Consider the following 22,919-nt stretch of genomic DNA (forward strand, 5'->3'; position numbering starts at 1 on the left):
GGGGTCTGGATGGACTGCAAGCCCAATATGAATCAACAGGTAATGGGACAGTCAAAAATGTGAATGGCATCTTGGGTGGCATTAACAGAGGCAGAGCTTCTAGGAACGGCAGTCATGGTCCCTCTGGATATGGCCCAAGTCAGGTTCAGTCTGGTTCAGCTCTGAGCACCATGAAGGTCATTGATCATCAGGAGGGTGTCTACAGGATGAAGAAGGGCCTTGGAGCAGAGTTTAAAGGAACCAGGTGGATGTTTAACCTGGAGAAGAGACGGCTCAGGAGGGATGTGATTAATTACTTCATGTGTCATGTCAGTCAGTGAGCATGCATTTATTAAGCGCCTCCTGTGTGACAGTCCCCATGATAAGCACTAGGGATACAAAAAGAGGGAAAAGATAGTTCCTGCCCTCCTCGAGCTTCCACTCTAATGGGGGAGACAACAAGCAAACAAATATGTTCAAATGAGCCACAGACAGGAGAAATCCGAAATGAGTAGGAGAGGCTACAGAGGAGCCTTTCCTAAAGTGCTTCCTGCTGTTCCTCTGGAGAAGTTGAAGGCGTAGACCCCAGACAGTGACACAGTGCGATGGACTCAGGAAGGTGGAGAGCTGGAAGGGACCCCATTGGCCATCAAGTCCAACCTGCTCCCAAAGAATGCCGGCTTTTCTTTAGCAGACATTAAGTTGGTCTGCTGAGGTGTTGCTATGAGTCACTGTTGTCTGGAACTCAGAACAAGAATGACAGAAGAGGAACATCCAGCACATAGGTCAGTGGTGTCCGACTCTTTGTGATCCCACTTGGGCTTTCTTTGGCAGAGATAGCAGAATGGTTTGCCATTTCCTCCTCCAGCTCATTTTACAATTGGGGAAACTGAGGCAAACAGGGTAAAGTGACTTGTTCAAAGTCACACAGTTAGTAAGTGAGGTCAGATTTGAACTCAGGGAGATGAATCTTTCAGACTCTGGGCCTGGCACACTATCCACTGCATTACCTAGCTGCCCACCTGGCACATAGTAGGCCCTTGTTGACTTGGCATCTGTGGGCTGAGCAGAATCAGGGCATGGTAGAAAACAATGGCTGGAAGCTGTGAAAAGGGCAACTGAGGCTCAGAAAAACTTTTCTAACACTGAGAGCTGTCCCAGAACAGAATGGGCTGCCTCCAGACACGGCAGGTGGGTCCTTTTCTGAAGTTTCAGGGCAGAAGCTGGGTGACTATTTATTGGGTGTGGTAGAGTGGGGTGGGCTGGGTGGCCCGTGAGGTTCCTTCCATCTTTACGTGTATGGTCTTATGAACAAAAAGGTGGGCCTGAATGCTCTATAATGACTAGGTTTGGCTCCTAGAGATGAGAAAATGCGCCTTCCTCCTTCCTTGCCAACTTGGAGGACTTTGGGTGGAGGGTGTGGCATGTACTGTCAGCCAGCTGATACATTGATTAGATTTGCTGAGCTGCCTTTTTTTCCCCTGTTAAAAGCAGACACCAGCTTGCCCCCAGTATTCAAAGAACTGGAGCTGTTCCCAAACAAACACCTTTGCACCCCATGGGTCTCCTCACTGGAGGTCTCCAGGTAGAGGGTAGATGGCCACCGGTCAGAGAGGCTGGAGAAAGGATTCTCACTCAGGTACAATGTGGATCACTGAGATTCTGGGATTCTACCGGATGAAATTGAAAGGAATCTGATTCTGGCTCAGTGTGAGGAAAGTTATTAACAGTTAAAACTCTAAAAGAAATGGAGGCAGAAGGGAGCCTTAGTGTTAACGAAAGTCTTTCCCCGGGCATCGGCTGTTGTGCGTTAGGGATGTTTCGAGGTTCAAGCTTCAAGGAGAGGTGGAACCATTCAGTCAGCCAACAAGCATTCTTGAGATACTGTTTTGTGCGCACTGATGTCCAGGGATCTCTCCCAGCCCTGGTTGGGAGCAGAGAAGACTCCAGGGAAGTAAAGGGCTGTTGTATGGAAGAGAGACCAGTCCCATTCCTGCTTGGAACCAGGAATAACTGCAGTGGTAGTTAGGCAGATTTAACCTTGATGTCAGGAAAACTTCCCAGAGTGTCCCAAAGTGGGATGGGCTGTCTGGAGAGGGAGGGGGTTCCGACTGTCCAGGCTTTCCAAGTGGAGGCTGGTGTTTGTCAGCTGAGGTTTTAAGTTACTCTGAACTGAAGAAGAGCCTTGTAAAGTGAGCGTTTCCATATATATAAAGCCGAACAGATGTGTCTGACTCGGTTTTCTTAGCAAGGATACTTGGAATGGTTTGCCATTTCCTTCTCCAGTTCATTTGACAGATGAGGAAACTGAGGCAGGCAAAGAGGGTATAGTGACTTGCCCAGGGTCACACAACTAGTGTCCTTGCATAGGAAACCCTAAATCTCTACATTATAGCGTGCTTTCCCTCTATTTAATGCATTCTACGTTACTTTCAAAGATGTCGGGATTAAATCTGAATGTCCTGGGGCTCCGGGTAGAGCCTATTCCGTTCCTGTCTTTGCGTCCCCAGCCCACCCTTGATTGCTCATTGGGGCTGCATGGGGTCCCTTTCCTGTGTCAGGGCCCTTGAAGTTGTGAGATCAGGTACCATCATTGCGGCCCTGCCGTGTGCCCGGCACGGAGCTGGTGCCTCCGGCTACGGGGACAAGGCACGAAGCGATCCCGCCTCAAGGAGGCTCCATTCTAAAGGGGAGCCCAGGACACATGGAGAAGGAATAAATGCAAACCGGCACAAAGGGGTTAAATCAAAGGTCGTGGGAGCGAGGTCAGGAGCAGTTCTGGAGCTCCTCCCGCAAGCCCGGCGCGGCCCCCGCCCACCAGGAACCGCCACTCCCACTTGCACGAGGGCAGAGGAAACGCCCCCTCCCGAGGCTGCCGGGGAAGCCCCGCCCCGCCAGCCCACCACGTGCGACCTCCGCGCGCTCCGCCCCCTCCCCGCCCCCCAACGAGGCGCCGTCTCATTGGCCGCGGCGCGGACGCTGCAGCGTGACGTCACGGCGCACCCCCGTCGCACCGCGTGACGACCAGCGCGCGTCCATCTGTGGGGGGAGGGGACAAGATGGCGGCGTCCGTGGGGCGAACGGGGCCATTGCTGGGCCTCCGGGCCGCGCCGAGGACGAGCAGGTGGGCCCGGGGGGCTGCTGGCACGGGCTGGGGGGCGGCGGGGGAGGAGCAGGAGCCCCCGGCGGTCCCGCTGCCTCAGTTTCCTCCTGTCTGACATGGAGCGGGTGGGATGAGGGGCCTGGGGTCCCCCCAGAGACCTGACAGCCCCTCCACCCTTGTGCCGTGTGACCTGGGGGGAGGCTGGACCCGCTCTGCGCTGCCTCAGTTTACCCGCCGGTGACACGGAGGGTCGGACGGCTTGTCCCCTGAGGTTGGTTTCAGGTCTGGCATTCCCCGCGAGTGTGGACGCGGCTCAGAACCCTGGCAGAGGGTGTGCCCTGGGTAGGGTGGGCCGGCATGTGGTAGGTCAGCAGTGTGCTGACTGACCGAGTGGCGGGCTGCTTCTGAGCCGCGAGACCTGGGGTGAGTCAGCACAGGCCTTGGGCCTCAGTTTCTTCATTTGCGAAATGAGTGGGACTGGCGGCTGGGACGCCCCCAGGCCCCCCGAGCGCCGCCCCTGGCAGGGGAGGCCTTGACTTGGAGGGTTGGGCGGCCCCTTCGTTCTGGGAGGGGCTTTGTAGCCGGAGCCATTGGCGAGGCCGGGGGAACCTCCTCCTCCCCCCTCTGGGGCCCAGGACCCCCTGGGCAGGGGGCAGGATCTCGGCCCCTGAGCCCCCCGAGGAGGGGGAGGGGGAGCCCCAGCCCTGCCCCCAAGAGACTTCGTGAGCCTCGCTTTCCGTTCTCCTCGTTTCTCCGTCTTCCATCCCCCGGCCGCCCCCCTCGGGGCTGGGGTCTTCACGCCCCGCGTCCTGCCCGGATACGCGCCCGGCCGTGCCCCGGGAGCCTTTGCAGCCCCCCTGCCCTGCCGGGCGCTGTTTGCCCTGCTGCGCCCCGGGGTCTCTGCTGCCCGCAGCCTGGCACGCCCCGCCGTCCTGCCGCCTCTTGCCTTTGCTTGTGTCCCCAGTGCTTGGCGCCCGTCGCTGACCGTACATATTTCCTGGTGCAGAACTGAAGCTCAGGGAGGCCCGGGCATAGCTGCCCAGGAGGGGCAGGGGCAGGGGCCCGGCAGACCGGGGGCACCTCCTCTTGTGCCTCTGCTTGCCGAAGCATGGCCGGGGAGCCAGGGCCAAAGAGGACACAGGAGGCACCTTCCCTTAAAAAAAAAAAAAACCAAAGCAGCCAGGCAGAACAGCCCAGGTTCCATAGGCCCTGACCCCCTACAGCTGGCAGGGGGTGCCCAGGAGCCGCAGAGAGGATGGGCCAGAGCCAGCACCTGTTGGAGGGAGACAGAAGGAGCCCTCGTTAAGTACCTCCTCCTCCCCTGAGGGCTCCCCCCAAGAACAAGGGGGAGCAGGGGATGGAGGGTGGACCTGCAGTCAAGGAGACAGCCACAGGCACTTCCTAGCCATGTGACCCTGGGCAGGTCACTTCAGCTTGTTGGCCTCAGTTTATTATTGTAAAATGAGCTGAAGAAGGAAATGGCAAACCCCTCCCTCCAGTGTCTCTGCCAAGAAAACCCCAAATGGAGTCACAGGGAGTCAGACACAGCTGAAAAATGACCGATCGTGAACACTCAGAGAGTTTACATTGTACTGGGGGTGGGGGGAACTCGTCATCTTTGTAGATAGACACATACAGAACAGACACAAAATAACCTTGGATAGGAAAGCCTTTCCAGGCAAGTTGGCCAACCTGAGCTGAGTCTGGAAGGAAACGGGAGTCCAAGACTGCAGGTAAAGACGGCAGAAGAGAAGAGGGATATGTGGGGAATGGCCAGGAGTGCAGGCTGACTGGAATATAGACTCTGTGGGGGAAATAGCATGAAATCAGGCCAGAAAGATGGGGTGGGTCCAGATTCTGAAGGGAAGGGCAGTGACATGGTCCTACCTAGGCCATGGGAAAGTCGTGGAGGCTGGAATAAAGAGAGGAGAGCCTGGAGCCAGGCCGGTTAGGAGGAGGGGTTGGAGGCCTAAGTGTGTGGAAAGAAGGGGGCAGATACAGAACATGCCGAATAGGGTCAAGGAAGTTTGGCAGCTGATTGGCTGTGGTGGGGAACAGAAAGTCAGGACTCAAAAATGACTCCTCAGTTGTAAACCTGAACAATGGGGACAATGGGAGCATCCCCAACTGAAAGAGCCAGAGGGTGAGAGAACACATTCCTGAGAGGTTAGTGAGACCTAGAGGAACCCAGAACCCCACAAACACCCCAGTGAAGCAGTTGATCATTGCACATCTCTTAAGCTCCTGCTGTGTGCTAGGCACCATGCCAAGTGCTGGGGATACAAAAAGAGGCAGAAGAGAATCTGCCCTCAGGGAGCTTACAGTCTAAAGGGAGAGATAATACTCAAGCAACGACGTGCAGACAAGCTGTATATGGAGAAGGAGGAGGTAATGAGCAGAGGGGAGGCCCTGGAAGTGAGGGGGGCTGGGGAGGCATCCTACAGAAGGTGGGATTTTAGTGGGACTTAAGCCAGGGAGGTCAGTGGTCAGCACTGGAAGACAGCCAGAGAGAGTGCCCAAGCGGAGCGAAAGAGGGTCTTGTTCACAGAATGGCTGGTGAAGCTCAAGGATGGACCAGTGAAAAAAGAGTAAGGAGAACTACTTACAGACTCCTCCCCCAGCCCAGGTGTGTACAGAAGGACTGCCAGAGTCACAGAAACCCTGAAGCAGTGACAAACCCCAGGCAGAGCCTAGCACAGGGGGACCCAGAGCCCCATGGCAAGAGATGGGGGCTTGGAGGGAGCTCTGCAAAACTCAGTGAGGGCCCCTGGGCAGAGCTCAGTGTGACAGTGGCCCTGGAGTCTCCATAACAACAGGAGAGAAAAGGCCTCAGAGGGAGAGCCACCTGGAGCTTTGGCCGTGGTGGACGAGCCAAGAGTGATAACTTGCCGCATCCCCTTCTCATCCTGGACCTGAACCATAGCAGGAGACAAGGCCCTGCAGGTGAGCCTCAGGAGCAGCCAGGGCCTCCCTGCTACTCAGGAGGGCAGGTTTGGACCCTGCCCCAAGCTCAGGCTCCTGGAGCTCACCCAGCTGCACGTGTTCACATGTTAATGGAAGTGAAACACGTTTATTAAGCTCTCACTATGTTCCAGGCACGTTGGATTCTGACAGTCCTGTGGAGTAGGTGCTATTATTGTTACTGTTTTTTTTTTTTTTCCACAGATTAGGAAGCTAAGACTTCTGCTAAGGGAGAGGGTAGATGACTTGCCCAGGGTTATACAGTTAGGGAGAATGTGAGGCTGAATTTGAACTCAGATCTTCCCGATTCCATGCGTGTGCTCTGTGCACTGCCCCACCTAACTGCTTCTTTTCAGAACCTCATCTCTTTAAGGGTCATAGAGCAAGCTAAATATGACAGACGGAGTGCTTGTGAGTGGTTTTCTTCTATTTGGATGGTCTGAAGAGAAGACAGAAATGGGAGGAGCTAGGAATTATACTGAGGAAGAAAGAGCCGGAAATCCCTATCCCGAAAGAGTGTTTAAATCTGGAGGAAGGCCAGGAATCCCATCAACCTCACTTTCATCTGAGTCAGATAAAGAAAGAGGAGTTAAAATAACGTACATCCCAGATTGCAGTATAGAAACACGTTCGACTCCTAAGGGAAACAAGGAGGGGAGAGGGTTTGAGAAATAGGCCTGAGTAAGAGAAGATGATGAATCACTCTGTACTTTAATATAGACACATCAGATAGTATAACATCTAATTTAACGAAACTATAATACTGAGGACAACCAAGACAAATCTAACTAAAAGATAAACAAAGTAGTTGAAAATGATAGATCTCCGGCAGTTACTGAGTAAGAATAGAAAAGAATCTGTATACTTCTAAACCATATATGGAACCTTTATAAATGTTCGGGCATGAAAACACCAGTAGAAAAGCCAAAGTATGAAATACCTCATCTACTCATCCCGCTTCAGTAGAACTTATATTCAGTAAAGGACTTTTGGAGGAAGAATTAAAAATGCTTGGAGACTAAATAATAATTAAGAATAACTGGTGGGTCAAAGAATCAATTGTAAAAACAATTTAAAATTTCATTCAAGAAGATTATCATAACAAGACAGCATGCCAAAATTTGTGGAATGTAGGTATGAGTAGTAATTAGAGGAAAATTTCTATTTCTGACTGCTTTTGTCAACAAAAGAGAGAAGAAATCAATTAATTGGGGATGTAACTAAAAAACTTGAACAGCAAATTTAAAACTCCAGCTAAACAACAAAGGAGAAGTTCTGAAATCTAAAGAGTTTAATAGAATTGAAAGTAAAAAAGTTCCATTGAATTAATAAAACTAATAAAATAGATGAGCAGTTAGGCAGTCAGATTTTGAAAAAGAGGAAAACCACATTGTTTCTATCAAGAATTAAAACAACAGGGAATTAAGAGCAGTTGAAGAGGAAATAAGGAAGTTGCCAGACTCTCACCAAAACTGGTAAACTAGATAAAATGAATGAATTCTCACCAAAACATTAGCCAGAATAACAAAAGAAGAAATAGGCTATTTTACACCATGTCAAAAAGAAAAAATAAGCTATAAATGAAATCCCAAGGGAAAAACCCAGGAACAAATAGATTTACAAATGAATTCTGTCAGACATTCAAAGAACAATTCAAAGGTCATATAAATTGTGGAAATAATAGGAAGAGTGCTTCCAATCTGTTCCTGTGACTTAAGCAGTTTTTGTCTTGATGCTTAAACCAGGAAGTCAAAACAGAGAAAGAAAACTGTAAATCGTTATTACTAATGAGCATCAATGCAGAAATTTAAAGTAAAACCTTGGGGAATGGGCCACAGCAACATGCTAGATCACACACAATGACTGAGAATGTCGGCCCGCTCCTTCTCCGTCTCCTTTGCTGGATCTTGTCGATCAGCTAATGACAAACTGTAGTAAATGACAAATGTACTTCAAGTTCAGTTGCATGTGTTGCTTGATTTTAGACAACGTTTAGATACTTAGTTCAGCTCACGGGTGTTAATTGGGGGTGCCGTGGGCCCCTTCTCTTCTTCTACTTTATTTCACTCACTCATCTCATCAGCTCCCTGGGTTTCAGCTGTCATCTCTATGCTAATGATGCTTGAGTCTACTTGTTATTGTTGGTCAGTCGTTTGAGTCCAACTCAGTGACCCCATTTGCGTTTTTTGTTTTTTTTTGGCAAAGATACTGGAGTGCTTTGCCATTTCCTTCTCCAGACCATTTTACAGATGAAGAAACTGGGGCTGGATTTGAACTTGGGATGACGAGTCTTCCTGATATCAGGCCCAGTGCTCCATCCACTGAGACACCTAGCTCTGCTCATCCAGCCCCAGTCTCTCTGCCTGTCTCCAGTTCTGCACCTCCAGCTGCCCAGTGTGCTTTTTTTTTTGCTTTTTGGAGGGGTGAAAGTAGGGCAGTTGGGGTTAAGTGACTTGCCCAAGGTCACATGGCTAGTAAGTCTTAAGTGTCTGAGGCCGAATTTGAGCTCAAGTCCTCCTGACTCCAGGGCTGGTGCTCTATTCACTGTGTCAACAAACACACCCCCAGTACACCCAGTGAACATTTCTTGAACTGAATATTCCATAGACATCTTAAACTAATCATGTCCAAAGTTGAATCCGTAATCTTCAATCTTCCCCTCTCCTCCCCCCCCCCCAATAGTAAAATCTTCCCTGCTTCCTAATTTCCCCATTACAGTCAAAGGAACTACAGTCTTTGGCTCCTTACTCTTAACCCTGATCTGTTGCCAAGGCCTGTCTGTTAGAGCTATGTAAAATCTCATGTGTTTGTCCTGTCTCTCCTGTGACACTGCTGTCACCCTGGGGCAGGCCCCCCTCACTTCTGAGCTGTCACATCCATCATCCTAAAGCACAAGTCTCTGACCATGACTCCCCCTACTCAGTAAGTCCAGTTGCTCTCTATCATTTCCAGGATCAAATATAAAATTTTCTGGCATTCAAAGTCCTTTGTAACCTAGCCCCTGCTTCACTTCACGTTTCCAGTCTTCTTAAACTTTACACTCCCTCTCTCATGGACTTTTCAATCCAGTGACCCTGCCTTCTTGCCATTTTATGACTGGACATTTTCACTGGCTGTCTCCCATGCCTGAAGTGGTCTCCCTTTTCATCTGTGCTTCGTGAGTTCCCTCAAATCCCAGTTAAAATCCTGTGTTCTACAGGAAGCCTTTCCTTAATTCTAATGCCTTTTTTTCTGTTGATTATCTCTAATTTACCTTGATTATTTCAGATTTATCCTATATAATTCTGTGGTTCCCAGAGTTGGTAATGCTGCCCTGTGGGGGGGTTCTGGGACAATGTAGGGGGGCAGTAGTACCCTATACACTTAATCTGAGACTTCTTTCCCAGTTTTTAAGATTTTGGGGTGGTAGGGCCCTGAGTAATATATTTTTTAAAGGGGGTGGTAGGCCACATAAGTTTGGGAACCTCTGCTATCTATATTTGTATATAGTTTTTTGCATGTTGACTCCCCATTAGACTGTGAACTCTTTGAGAACAGGGACTGTCTTTTGCTTTTTGTTGTTGTTATCTATAGTGCTTAGGATAGTGTTTGACAACATAGCAGGCACTTAATAAGTATTTATTGACTGCCTGAAATAATAAAAATAGCAGAATTATATCAATAGATGTTGAAGTAGGCTTTTGACAAAATCCAACACCCATATTCATTAAATGCACATGCGCGCTCACACAGGAAAGCATAGGAATAAATGGTTGTTTCCTTAACTATATTTTAAACCAAAAGCAAACATATAATGTAATAGAGAAAATGAATGCCCATCATAACTCATACTATTTTAACATTGTCCAAGATATATACGAGCTGTAACAATATGAAGAAAAAGAGAAGTGGAGGAAACAGATTTATTGCGTCAGCAGATGATTTGATTTACTTAGAGAACCCTGAAGAGCCAACAAAAACTTATTGAAACAAATGCAGCAAAGTTGCAGATAGAAAGTAAGTTTATAGCATTGTTCTGTAAGAAATGATGAAGGGGCGGCCAGGTGGTGCAGTGAACAGAGCACCAGCCCTGGAGTCAGGAGGACCTGAGTTAAAATCTGGCTTCAGGCACCTAACACTTATTAGCTGTGTGACCTTGGACAAGTCACTTAACCCCAATTGCCCTGCCTTCCCCCCTCCAAAAAGCAAAAACAACAAAAAAAGAAATAATGAAGAGTCTACATAGTAACAGCTGTATCATTAAAAACACCTCTGAAAGACTGAGCAGCTCTGGTCAGCACAGTGACCCACTCCAGTTCCAAAGGATTCCTCACCTCCAGATAGAGCGCTCATGCAGTGGGGCACAGACTGGAACCTGTTTCCTTTTTTTTGGGGGGGGGCTGTGGCAGATGTGGGGTAAAGGGAATGTAGGTTATGGTGAGTTTGAAGAATAGGGTTAGGAGTCATGAGGCCTTGGGAAACATGGGATGTTAAAAGATTATGATCAGATAAAGGCATTTCAGAGTTCATGGAAGAAGAACACTCGTGAGTGATGCCAGGCTCAAGGGGAGGACCATCTTTGTGCATAGCTGAGGTGGCGCAGGAAATTCATTAAACTGAGGAACTGGGAGATTAGGGTATTTGAGGGAGCATCAAATGGCTATTGACGTCTCCTGCTCTAGGAGCAGGGGGTGTGATGGAAAGGTCACCAAGAACATTCGTAGGGTCGATTGGTAATGGCCATCACGTGTGAAGATTGTGGACCTGAAAGCAGGAGAGATTGCTGGGTGGGAGTGAGAGAGAAGCAGAGGAGCCAGAAGGACCCCTGAGGGTCCAGCTGGGGGGGTGGGTGAGAGAAGGGAGAGCCCAGACAGTACTGGCAGGGCAGGCATGTTATCAGGGAGGTGGGCTGCTGTGAATGGCAGGAGAAGGTATAAGATGAAAGTGAGTTTGTAAGTTATAGGGCAGAGGTGGACAGAGCCAGGAGATGAGGCTTATGGGGAGGGGGTTCCATGGCTACATGCCACTGACTGCCCTGCTTCTGGACAGTCTCACGTCCTTGCTCCCTCCCACTGATGGCCTTTCGGTCTCTGTCCCAGCCTGGATGCTCACGTCTGTCCCTGCACAGTCTGTGTTCAGTGCCCTCTTCTCTCTTCCTTCTCTAGGTGGTCTCAGCAGATCCCATGAGTTCAGTGAGACTTTCTAGGGAGATGACTCTCAAGTTGACATATGCAGTCCTCAACACTTTTCTGAATTCTTCCTGTTGGGTTTGGTTGGTAGTACAGGCCGACCCAAAAGTCTTAATGCAGTTTGAAGCTATCACAGCATAAAATCATACTAAAACTTTGGGTTCATCTTGCATACAAGAGTGTCAGTGATTTATGTGAATTTATTTTCTTTTTTTCACCCATTTATAAGAAATTTCCATTTTAATTTCATTTTCAGTTTTGAATCCTTCCCATATCCATTGAGAAGGCAAAAAAAAGTAAAATTCATTACAAATATGTAGAGTCAGTCATGCAACACCGTTCTTTGCTGGGCCATCCTCCTTTCACTGTCTATACCAACTAATCTTCCCTCCCGTAACCCCTGGACAAATCAGTTCAACTGCGCAATAGTGGAGACTCTTGTCCTGTCATTGTCACCTCTTGCCAGATCCCAGTCTTGGATTATTTTCAGTACCTGCTTCCTCCCCTCCTGTTCATGTGTTAGAAACCGCTGCTGGCTGCATCCCTGATCTGTTGCATCTTGAGTGGGCCCTCCCGGCTGTCGGGAGATGGTGCCCTGGTCCACCCACCACATGTATTCTCATAATTCCTCCAGCCGCCCCCATGTGCGCTCTGCAGAACGCCTCACTTGCCTCATGCTTCCCAGAGAAACCAAGGCCAGCGTTAGGACTCTGCTTGTGTCACCAGATATCAGACATCTTCCTGCATCATCTCCCACACCCAGATTTCACAGCAGAGTGGTGGCCCTTCTCCATTCTGTCATCTCCTGCTGTTTCGGGTCTTGGTTTGGTGCCTGGTTGCCCAGCAGCCCCTTCCCAGTGCCTGCAGACATGCCCATCTCTCCCCTCACTTGATCCGACCATGCTCTGGAGCTGGCATGTCCTCCTGGGACATTCCCCAGGGCCTTTGAGCTGCTCGCGCTCAGCCTCAGGCCTCCTCCCTTCACCTTCCTCCAGTGCCACCTTCTGCAGGAAGCCTGTCCCTGGTCCCTCCCACTTACGTTGTACGTGTGTCTTTATTATACATGGTTATTTTCATGTTTCTGCCCCATCAGAATGTGGAACCAGGAGTGTTTTTGCCTTTGAATCTGCAGTACTTAGCACCATTCGAGGCATGTGATTGATGCCTGCCCCAGGCAAGCTTCTCAGATGGGGTTTCATGACCTTTTTTTTTTTTTGTAAAGCAATTGGGGTTAAGTAACTTGCTCAAGGTTACAATGCCAGGTGTTTCTGGGTGGGTGCTAAGTGTCTGAGCCCGGGATTCGATCTCCAGGTCATCCCGACACTGGAGCCGGTGCTCTTACTCGCTGTGCTAACTGGGTGCCCTGCATGACCGTTTTTGTGTCACGTACCCCTTGGTCACCAGATGAAGCTTTCAGAATTGTGTTTTTTAAATGCATGGGACACATGGTGTTGCACAAGGAACACCTGCTGTTGAAAGTTTGTAGAGAGGAAGATGGGATTAGGCATCAGCTAGTGCCCAGCTTCTGAAGCTTTCCACTCACAGCCCCTTCAGGGCTTCTTAAACCGGGGGGTCACGACCCTGGAAGTGCTGACCTAGGGGAGGGTCTGATAACTACAGTCATTTCTATTTCTGACATGTTTGCAAAGTGAGTGTTCTCACTTAAAAAAAAAATGCCTCTCTTTTGTCCATCTTTTCTTTCATTAATAATTAGGTACAGGATGGCAGAGTTTATCCCCTTGGGCTCCTTTGTTCTTTGGAACACATTCTGAAAATTTAGAAATGTAGCTAACAGTTAATTAGTCAAGTTTTAGAACAACATCCACCAAGAGATGCCCTGTGAGTTAGACAGATTTTGAAGGGGAAGAGGGACAGTAATTGGAGACCTAGGAGAGGTCACTTGGAGCTGTGGGAGAAGGTCCAGCTCTAGGGCAGTGATGGTAAATAATGCAGCCTGCCTTGAAAGTCAGGGGCTCTTGGCGTCAGCCTGACTCTGCCCTTTCTACTTTGTGACTCTGGGCCTCAGCTCCCTTATCTGTCAAATAAGGCCTTGGCATTAGATGGTTTCTCAAGGTCCCTTTGCCTCCAAGATCAGTTATCCTATATAGAAAATGAGTGGTCAGCCTCCTCCTGGGCCTTCCAAGTGGAGTCAGCGGAGAGCACACTCATGAGGGTGGTTATGAAAGAGGGAAAGAGAACAGTGGGGGTTCCAGCAGAGTGGTTATGGCTGTTTCTGGAATTGCTTGTATGTGTGTAGGGTTTATACAGATGCCTGGCCTTCCCTCTCCTTGGCCTTCAGACACAGGCTTAGAGAAATGGTGGAAAACCCGAAAAGTCTCTGTAAGCTAATCAGATGCCCAATATTTCATCAGCAGAAAATGGTTTGAAATTGCAGGTGTAGAGGCAGCGAGCACTGGGAGGACCTGAATTCAAATGTGGCTTCAGACACTAGCTGTGTGACCCTGGACGAGTCACTTCACCCTGATTGCCTCCAAAAGAAAAAAAAAGAAATTGCAGGTGTAAATAACTGGGGCCGGGTGAGTGTATAGCTAGAACAGCATGTCTGGTGTTCATTTCTATGGTGATCTGTGTGCCGGAGACTACAGTAATGACTAGACAGGCCTTCCCTGGAGCCACCCTTCAGCTCCTCCCGCTCTAAGGGGACTGGCCACTCTCAGAAGTTATTTTTTACATGACCTATTTCACCATTCAGCTCCTAGGTTACACAGTACGCAAGTCTCATGGCTTCCACAATGCTCCATAATGTTTCCTGGCAATTAATGATGTCAGTCAGCCCCAAAACATCTTTCTGTACTCCTTAAAAGCCAGACGTCACTCTTAAATAATTTATGAACGAATTACTAATGTATCAGGCTATTAGTAGAAGTTTTTTCATTGCTGATCTTTTATTCAGAGGGATAGGAATATTACCACATGAAAGCGATCTTTCTCTCCTTCAGTTTCTCTGTGCTTTGTCTGGATCTCTCTTCTGCGCTCCTTGGTTTCCCTTGTTGTTTCCCTAGCTATATCCTTGGCCTGCCCGTGGGCCTCAGGAGTGTCACCTTCTCGTGGTAACACACACACACACACACACACACACACACACACTCCTTTTGGTAAGCATGGACATTGGTAGGTGATCTTTAGATACACTGGTCTGTGGTTCCATTAATCAAGCAATCTTTTATGACTTTCACTTGTATGCTGGAGACTAACCCTCACCATTTTTAAGGGAGAATCTTAAGATTGGTTGGCCTTCTGAGTCAGATGCAGTCTTGTAATAAAAAAACAAATAGCAGTTGGCCCTCACAGCCCCTATACATAGCTCTCAGTAGCGTGATCTGCTAGAAAGATTTAGATGTTTTCATCAAGGGCCACAGACACCCTCTGTGCGTGCACAGGCGACTCAGAAAGATTTTATAGAGAAAAGGCCTCTTGCTTAGTAATTGCTGATGTCTTCTGGCCATCTTTTTTAGATATTGATACTGTCTGTTGTCTCTTTGGGGTATCTTTTCAGCTTCTAGAGGAGTGGAAAATTGATCTGAGTGTCTTTAAAATAGCTTCCTCCTTTGTATGTTTTATTAGGTCAGGTATAATAATGTTTCACATTTTCATGAGCATCATTGCCATTTCTTCACGTGGAACATCGAGGCAGTGAGTCAGCAACCATTTATTAAAGGCCTGATTTGTGTTAGGCACTACTGTAATCATGAGGGATACAAAAAAGAAAGACAATCGTTGCCCTCAAAGCACTTACAGTAGTATGATGACTGAAGACGACACATGAAAGAAAGCTGAAAGGGAGTCCAGGTGGGGGAATGAAGAGATGGTAGGTCTCAGTGTCCCCTTTAAGTGAGGGCGGGGGCCTTCCAGTGTGAGGAGCAGCAGATTCTTAGCTGTCCTGGGTCCAGAGGGTCACTGCTGCTGCTGAGGAGAAGAGTTTGCCATCCTGGTTGATATCTCATTTTTCACAATGCTTTGTTATCCTTCAGTTTCATTTATAAATGCCATTAGAATTATCTGATTGACAGTGTTGGTTCTTTGACAAAAGTTCCAGTCTGTCTAACCTGATTCTTGGGAGCCTTTGCAGCTCGGTAGAACATGCCAAAGCTCACAGTTGAGTTGGCTGCCGTTTGTGGGCCCAGGGCAGGTCACTTTCATGCAGTGGCTGATCAGTGAGGGTGTAATCTCTAGCCAGGAAAAAAATATCAAACTTTGCTGATTTCACTGTAGTTAATTGTCTTTCCTTTGATAGAAGTTCACCATTTAGAACAAGGATGTTGTTGGAAGTAAATATATACAGTTTTCACAATTTCAGGAAGAGGGAAACTGTGTTTGTTAATATAAAATTGCTGTGGCTAGTCCCTTGAGAGTAGATGAATGGTCAGAGAATAATATCAGAATCAGTTGATTAGCATTTATTTATTAAGCTCTGACCATCTTCTAGGGAAGGTTCCCCAGCCCTGACCAAAGGCATTGAGTACAAAGACAACTATGAAATAGCCCCTGGCCTCAAAGAGCTTCCATTCTGTTGGGGGAGACAGGATGTAAAAATATACAAAACATATTCAAAGTAAGAGGACAGTCTAGGGGCAGTTGAGGAATCAGGAAAAGCCTTTTGTGCAAGCAGTATTTGAGGTGAGCTTTGAAAGCATCGAGGGATGGATTCTGTGAGGCGGAGAGGAGAGAGGAATTTGTTTCAGACATGGGAAAGAACAACAAAGTAGTATTTCCAAATTCCTGACAAATAATTATTTTTGGAATCAGGGAATTCCCAAAGTCCTAAATTCTCTGTTTTTCTCAGTAAGCTATAAATATTTATTAAGCTCCTACTGTGTGCCTAACACTGCTAAATGCTACGGTTACAAAGAAAGGCCTGTCAGTCGCTACAATCTCATAGAGGAAGACAACATTTTAAAAAGCTGAAAGGGGGGAGTGGGGCACCATGAAGTTAGGGAGATGTGAGTTTCAGAATTGATTTCATCTTGCAGAATGATGAGTTTTTGGAGATCATGAAATCCCAAGAGATTAGCTGAGTGGGAAAAGACTTTACTTAAATGTTTTAAAATAATAATGAGTGAGCCATTTTTCTGTGATAAAGTTACACTAAAAGTTTCAACATTTTTTCTGGAAAAAAAAAAGATATGATAATAAATGTATAGATTATTGTTATTATAACATAGTTATTGTTGTTAGGCCCTCCATATTGAAACAGTAATTTAAACATCTCTCAGTTCCTTTATTTTTCTTAAAATGTTTTCAGCATTCTTCATATTCTTTACTCATTATTCTTAATATCTAAAATTGTTTTACAAATAAGGAATATTAAGTTTGGTAGTATTTACAAAGAACTATAGTCAGTAGTGAATATTTAAAAACTGGAAGGTGCCAGTGAACATAATTGGGTACTATTCAAAAAATGCAGCATTCTTATCTCCCCACAAGATTAAATCACATTACGCATCAGGATCTCCAATTTAAGGACTTATTTTGCTTTCAAGACTTGTTATTTCTTGGACCGCCATTCATAGGATAGCGTCTACTTTGCATATACACTAATTGCTATTTATTTTCCAGAATGACTCATAGTTAGCAGCAGACAGGACTGCACACACCCACTTAGAACATGGCAACACTAACTGATTAGATCGAGACTGCTGCTGGCCTTTGTGCTCTGTCCCAGTTCCTGGAAATTTCAACCTTCTTGGACTCAGCATATCAGCATTTCTTGCTCTTGCTTTCAACTTGACGTCAGTGGATTCTTTTGAACCACTAATGTCTCTTTGTTGATTGTTAACCTTGAATTCTCACAAGAGAATCCTGATGTTTTGCTCCAGTTTCTTAACTGATTTTTTTCTCTCAAGATTTGGGATTAGAAAAACAAATTTCCAAGAAATGGGGGGGGGGTGGTGGCCAGGTGGCGCAGTGAGTAAGAGCGCCAGCCTGGTGTCTGGAGACCCGGGGTCAGTTCCGGCCTCAGATACTTGGCACCCACACAGAATAACTGGCTGTGTAACCTTGAGCAAGTTACTTAACCCCAATTGCTTTAAAAAATAAAAAAAAGAAAGAAAGAAATGCAGGGAAGAAATTCCCCTGTGGAAACAGGAAAGACACAGGAGATGGAATGAGTGTGAGGAGTGGCAGGACAGCCCAGCTTGCTGGCCTGGAGTATATGAAGTAGAGTCATGTGTGGGCAGGGGCACACTGTGAAGGACATTGAAGGTCAAGCCAAGGTGTGTGTGTTTTGTCCTAGAGGCAGGAGAGAGCAACTGGAGCTGGTTGAGCTGGAGAGGAGCAGGGTCAGACCCCTGCTTTAGGAACAGATGTGCTTGGGCTACTCTGGAGAGCATGGGTGGGAGGGAGAGGAACTGAGAGGCAGGAAGACTGAGGAGATGGCAGAGGCCATGTGAGAGGAGAGGGAAGACATAGGTGATGTGGAGGAAGCAGGAGTGCTCCCAGGTAGCCCTTCCACCATGACCCTTCCAAGCCAGATGTGAATGAGCACCCCTCCTCCAGCAGACCTGCTGGAAGGCCTTGGGGGATGGAGGGAAAGCTCCATTCCACCTGGAAATTGCTGGAGTTGTTCAGAAGTTTCTTCCTATATTAAATCTCTGTTTGCTTTTTTGCCTCTTCTACCCATTGTCTTTAATGCTTGTCTTCTGGTATCAGGCAGGACAAGGCTAATCTCTCTTCCCAAAACAGCCCTTTAAACCCTTCTGGACAATTCCCCCATCTCCCTTGAGGCTTCTCCAAGCTAATCCCCACCAGTTTCTTCACCAATCTTTTTATATGGCAGGACCTTAAGGCCCTTCATCATCCTGGTTTTCCATTGATGCATATTCTCCTGTTTATCAGCATGTTTCTAAGTAAAACACAGAATGCGGAATTGGGAGGGACTTTAGAGCAGGGATCATAAGTACTGGAGGGGACCTTAGGGAGCAGCCCATCCAGCGCCTACATTTCATGAAGGAAGGAAGAAGTGCCTCACCCACAGTCACTCCAGATGTTATTAGTAGGACTTAGATTCTGACTCCTAGTTCATACGTTCCTTTCTCCACCTTCTTTAGAGCTAGAAAAGAAAAGAACCAAAGTTAGAAATGTTTTAACTTGGGGAGCCTAGTCAAGATGGTGGAGTAGAAACAGGACTTCCGTATAACTCCAGCCCCCACCTCCTCCAATTCATGTAAAAAATGACTCTAGACAAACTTTGGAGCTACAGAACCCACAAAATGATAGAGAGAAGCTAACCTCCTGCTGAGGACAGCCCAGCAGGCCGTCAGGAAGGGGCCAGCACAGTGCTCTGGGAGCTGAGCCCAGCCCCACTAGCCCGAGGTTTTAGCCTCAGGGAGGGCCTACCCAGCCACCAGCTGGAGGGACTTCAGATCACCAGCAGCTGTGGCAGTTTCCAGAATTATCAACCCATAGATGCTAAGGACAAAGTGAGAGGTCAATGCAGTGTGGACTTTGGGACCTGGGAATTTGGGAATGCAATCTGGCCTTTGCCCATGGGGCAAGAAGCACCTTGTGGCTGCTTCAGAGCTCCTGGTCTGCAGATTGTAGGGGGACCAAGCAATCAGTCTGAGGGGTAATTGCTCTTGCTTTAACCTTCTTGGATCTGGATCGCTGTCTAGGGTGGAGGTCCTAGGGTTCGTGAGCAGTCTGCCAGAGCGTGTGGATGCTTCAGAGAGGGCACCCAACTAATGCCTCCAGCAGCTATGAAAATCCCAGCATTTGGGATAAAGCTCCTGCTTCTGGTAGCAGAGTTCTGCTGTTGCAAAAGACTCAAAAGTCAGGTAATTGAGTGGCAACATGAGCAAGCAAAGGAAGCAAAGCAAACAGAGCTATCCAGCGTTACACTCCTATTTTGGGGACAAAAAGGATCAAAGCATGGAATAGGAGGAAGACAATGAAGTCAGAACTCTTTCACCAAAAGCTTCCAAGAAAAATACGAGCTGGTTACAGGCCATAGAGGAGCTTAAGAAGGATTTTGAAAATCAAATAAGAGAAGTGGAGGAAAAATTGGGAAGAGAAATGAGAATGATGCAAGAAAGTTATAAAATGAGAGTCAACAACCTGACTGAAGAAAATAATACCTTAAAAAATAGACTAACTCAGATGGCAAAAGAGGCTCAAAAAGGCAATGAGGAAAAGAATGCCTTAAAAAGCTAAATTTGCCAGATGGAAAAATAATTTCAAAAGCTCACTGAAGAGAACCATTCCTTCACAATTAGATTGGAGCAAATGGAAACTAGTGACTTTATGAGAAATCAAAATGCTATTAAACAGATCCAAACAAATGGAAAAATAGAAGGCAATGTGAGATATCTCATTGGAAAAGCCACTGGCCAGGAAAATAGATCCAGGAGAGAGAATTTAAAAATTATTGGACTACCTGAAAGCCATAATCAAAAAAAGAACGTAGAAATCGTCCTTCAAGAATTCACAAGGAAAACTTCCCTGATGTTTTAGAACCAGAGAGCAAAATAGAGGTTGAAAAAATCCACTGATCACCTCCTGAAAAAGATCCCAAAAAGAAAACTCCTAGGAATATTATAGCTAGGTTCTGGAGTTCCCAGATCAAGGAGAAAATATTACAAGCAGACAAGAAGAAACAATTTCAATATTGTGGAAACACAATCAGGATAACTCAGGACCTGGCAGCTTCTACACTGAGGGATCAAAGGACTTGGAATATGATATTCCAGAGGGCAAAGGAGCCGGGATTAAAACCAAGAATCACCTACCCAGCAAAACTGAGTATCGTGTTTCAGGGGTAAATATGGTCATTCAGTGGAATAGAGGAATTTCAAGTATTCTTGATGAAAAAACCAGAGATGAATAGAAAATTTGACATTCAGATACAAGAAGCAAGAGAAGCATAAGAAGGTAAATAGGGAAAAGAAATCATAAGGGTCTTGTCAAAGTTGAACTGTTTACATTCCTACATGCAAAAATCATTATTGTAACTTATGAAACTTTTCTCAGTATGAGAATAGTTGAAGGGAATAGAAATGTACATATATATGTATACATACATATATAGGAGGGTATATAGGTGTATGAATACATATGTGAGTGTGTGTATATATGTGTACAGGTATACATAGAGAGCACAGGACCAATTGAATAGGAAGGGATGATATTTAAAAGGTGAAATTAAGAGGTGAGAGAGGAATATAATGAGAGGAGATGGGGAGAGAGAGAATGGGATAAATTATCTTATATGGAAGAGGCAAGGGAAAATGGTTATAATGGAGGGGAAGAACAGGAAGGCAAAAGGGAATGGGTCAACCTTATTCTCATTGAATTTGGCTTAGGAAAGGTATGACATACACACTAAATAGGGTATCTCACCCTATAGGAGAGTAGAGGGGAAGGGGAAGAGAGGGGGGATAATGGAAGGGAGGGCAGGCTGGGGGGGAGGGAAGTTGGAAGCACCCACTTTTGAAAAGGGACAAGATCAAAGTAGAGAATAGAACAAGTTGGGAGGTGGGATAGGAGGGAGGGAAATATAGTCCACTATGGAAATGTTTTGCATAGCTACACATGTCCAACCTATATTGAATTGCCTATCTTTCCAGTGAGGGTGGGTAACGAGGGAGGAGGGGAAAGAATCTGGAATCCAAAGTTTAAAATAAAATGTTTAAATATATACATATTATTATTATTATTATTTTACATGTGACTGGGAAATGAAATATACAGGCACTGGGGCATAGAGATCCACCGAGCCCTAGTGGAAAGTCAAAGGGGGGATGGGGGAAGATATGGGAGAGAGCAGATTGGGGGAGGGGATATTCAGTGGGATCGCTGTTTTGGGGTGGTGGGTAGGGAAAATCGGGGAGAAAATTTGTAACTCAAAATCTGGCGGAAATGAATGATGTAAACTAAAAAAGAAAAAAAGTGTTTTAACTTAAACTTCAAATAAGAAAAAAAAATCCAATCATTAAAATCACCCCATGGAATCCTAGTTTTATGGAATATGGTTTGCTAAATCTTGTTCTTCCCAAAGTAGGCATAAATGACACTGGTGGGCAAGTAGTTTGTTTTTTTTCTCTTTATGTCAGATGTGTGAACATAGTGTAAAGCCTAGGTGGTCACTGAAATAGTGATCCTTTCAGTAGATTCGAATTTGGAAGCTTAAGAATCTCTAGGAACGCCTGAGTCCTGTTCCTGACACACAATTGCACTGTATCCCTGGGCAAGTCTTGGGTTTCCCCAGACAAATATAATGCAGTAAGTCACCTAGGTATATCTGGTTTCTGTTAGTGGAATGAATTTCTATGCTGGGAGTACTTTACTACCATGAACTCATAGGTCTGGACCCTGTCCCCCAACCCCTCCCCCCATTAAAAAGAAATCAGCCCTAAAGGAGCAGCAATCCTATTGTATGATAAATAAGATTGTCTTAGCTGACATTTTCCAGAATGGTATCCTTTGTCCATTTTTTTTTAGGGCTGAGATCAGAAATCCTGACATTGGTCAAGATGTTCTGTTTCCATAGCCATTCTGTTTTAAGCTTCTTTTACTCCCAATTGGTGTTTCTGTTCTAGCCTTTCTCAGTTTTACTTTAATCATCTCCCTTCTCTTCTCCCCTACCCCAAACTAGTTCTTCAAGAGTTTTCTGTGTCCTAATGAATGAAGACCATCCTTTGTCATTTGATATCAAATGTCCTCCATGTTTGACCTGGTCTTCTTCCTTCCCAGCTTGTCTCTTCTTCTGTGACTGTTCATGTGTCTTCTGTTCCAGCCATACTGGCTGTCTCTTCATTCCCCAGATGTGCTGCTGTCTCCATGCTGAGGTTAGGATGGCTCCTCTTCTGAGAGTGCTCTTCTTCCCCCATCTCAGCCACCAACCACTGCCTGAAGAGATCCTTCTCCTCTTTTAAGACTTCTATCACATGTCTCTTCCTTTGGAAACCTCTCTCCCCTAAGCTCCCCAGTAAGAAGCAAGCTGGTTTTTTTTCCCGAAACTCCTCTAGCTCTTTTGGCTTTTATGACTGAATAGTCTGCCATTTATTCTCTTTGTTTACATGTGGTCCAGCCCTCTCACTTTGCAGAGAAGGAAACTGAGGCCCAAAGGCAGGGACAGGAGCTTGCTTAAAGACCCTCCTAAAATGTGAGCCCTTGGGGTCAGAGGGTGTTCATCTTCCCTCTTTGGATCCATTACAGTTATTAGCACCGAGTGGGCAGTTGGTCATTATTAGCTGAGTGAATCATTCGCTTTTTTTTAAAACTGTATTTTCATTGTGCCTTTCTGTCCAATTGTAGCCTCCGTCATTGGAGAAGTACTTTCCTGAGCCATTTTCTACTGTCCTGGAAGCAGCTACCTGCCCACACATTTCGCACTGGTAAGTAGCAGTTCCACTCGTGCTTTGGTTGGCAGATTCTGCTGATGTCCACACAGCCAGAGCACACCCTTAGAGTCAGACCACACACACTTAGAGGCAGCTGGCAGCTCGTTATCAAGCTGGTCATTTATGTACCTTGTATTACAGAGGGATGTTCTGTAGTTTGATATTTTACTAAATAACCAGTTTTGGGGGCTTCAGGGCATGGGCTGACCTATTGTGTCATAGGTGTAAGTGGGTCTTATATTACCCTGGTGTCGATTGTGGCCCAGCCACCCCATCTTCTCTTCAAGAATATCACTTTTGCAGTTGGTGGACATCTTAAAAGCTGGGTGACTTGTTCCCTGCTTCCTGCCA

At 46.6% G+C, this 22,919-nt stretch overlaps 1 protein-coding gene across 3 annotated transcripts in view; it reads left to right on the forward strand.

The window, feature by feature from the left end:
• The first annotated feature begins 2,992 nt into the window (after positions 1-2,992).
• The window catches only part of PISD (phosphatidylserine decarboxylase), a 54,852-nt gene continuing 34,925 nt past the window's right edge, over positions 2,993-22,919 (forward strand). For 2 of the 3 annotated variants that reach the window (XR_011167122.1, XM_069081547.1), the window contains exons 1-2: positions 3,045-3,103; positions 22,483-22,562. Coding sequence is in view for 1 of the 3 variants with exons in the window: in XM_069081548.1 (XP_068937649.1) it covers positions 3,039-3,103; positions 22,483-22,562 (145 nt within the window). In the remaining 2 variants the exon portion in view is untranslated. Of the gene's footprint in view, positions 3,104-22,482; positions 22,563-22,919 lie in introns of all 3 variants that reach the window. The other variant, XM_069081548.1, reaches the window with a different exon arrangement.

Source organism: Petaurus breviceps, unplaced genomic scaffold (assembly GCF_028583685.1).
Source record: "Petaurus breviceps papuanus isolate PSGF00001 unplaced genomic scaffold, PetGlider_PUasm1.0 99, whole genome shotgun sequence".
NCBI classification, from domain to species: Eukaryota; Metazoa; Chordata; class Mammalia; order Diprotodontia; family Petauridae; genus Petaurus; species Petaurus breviceps.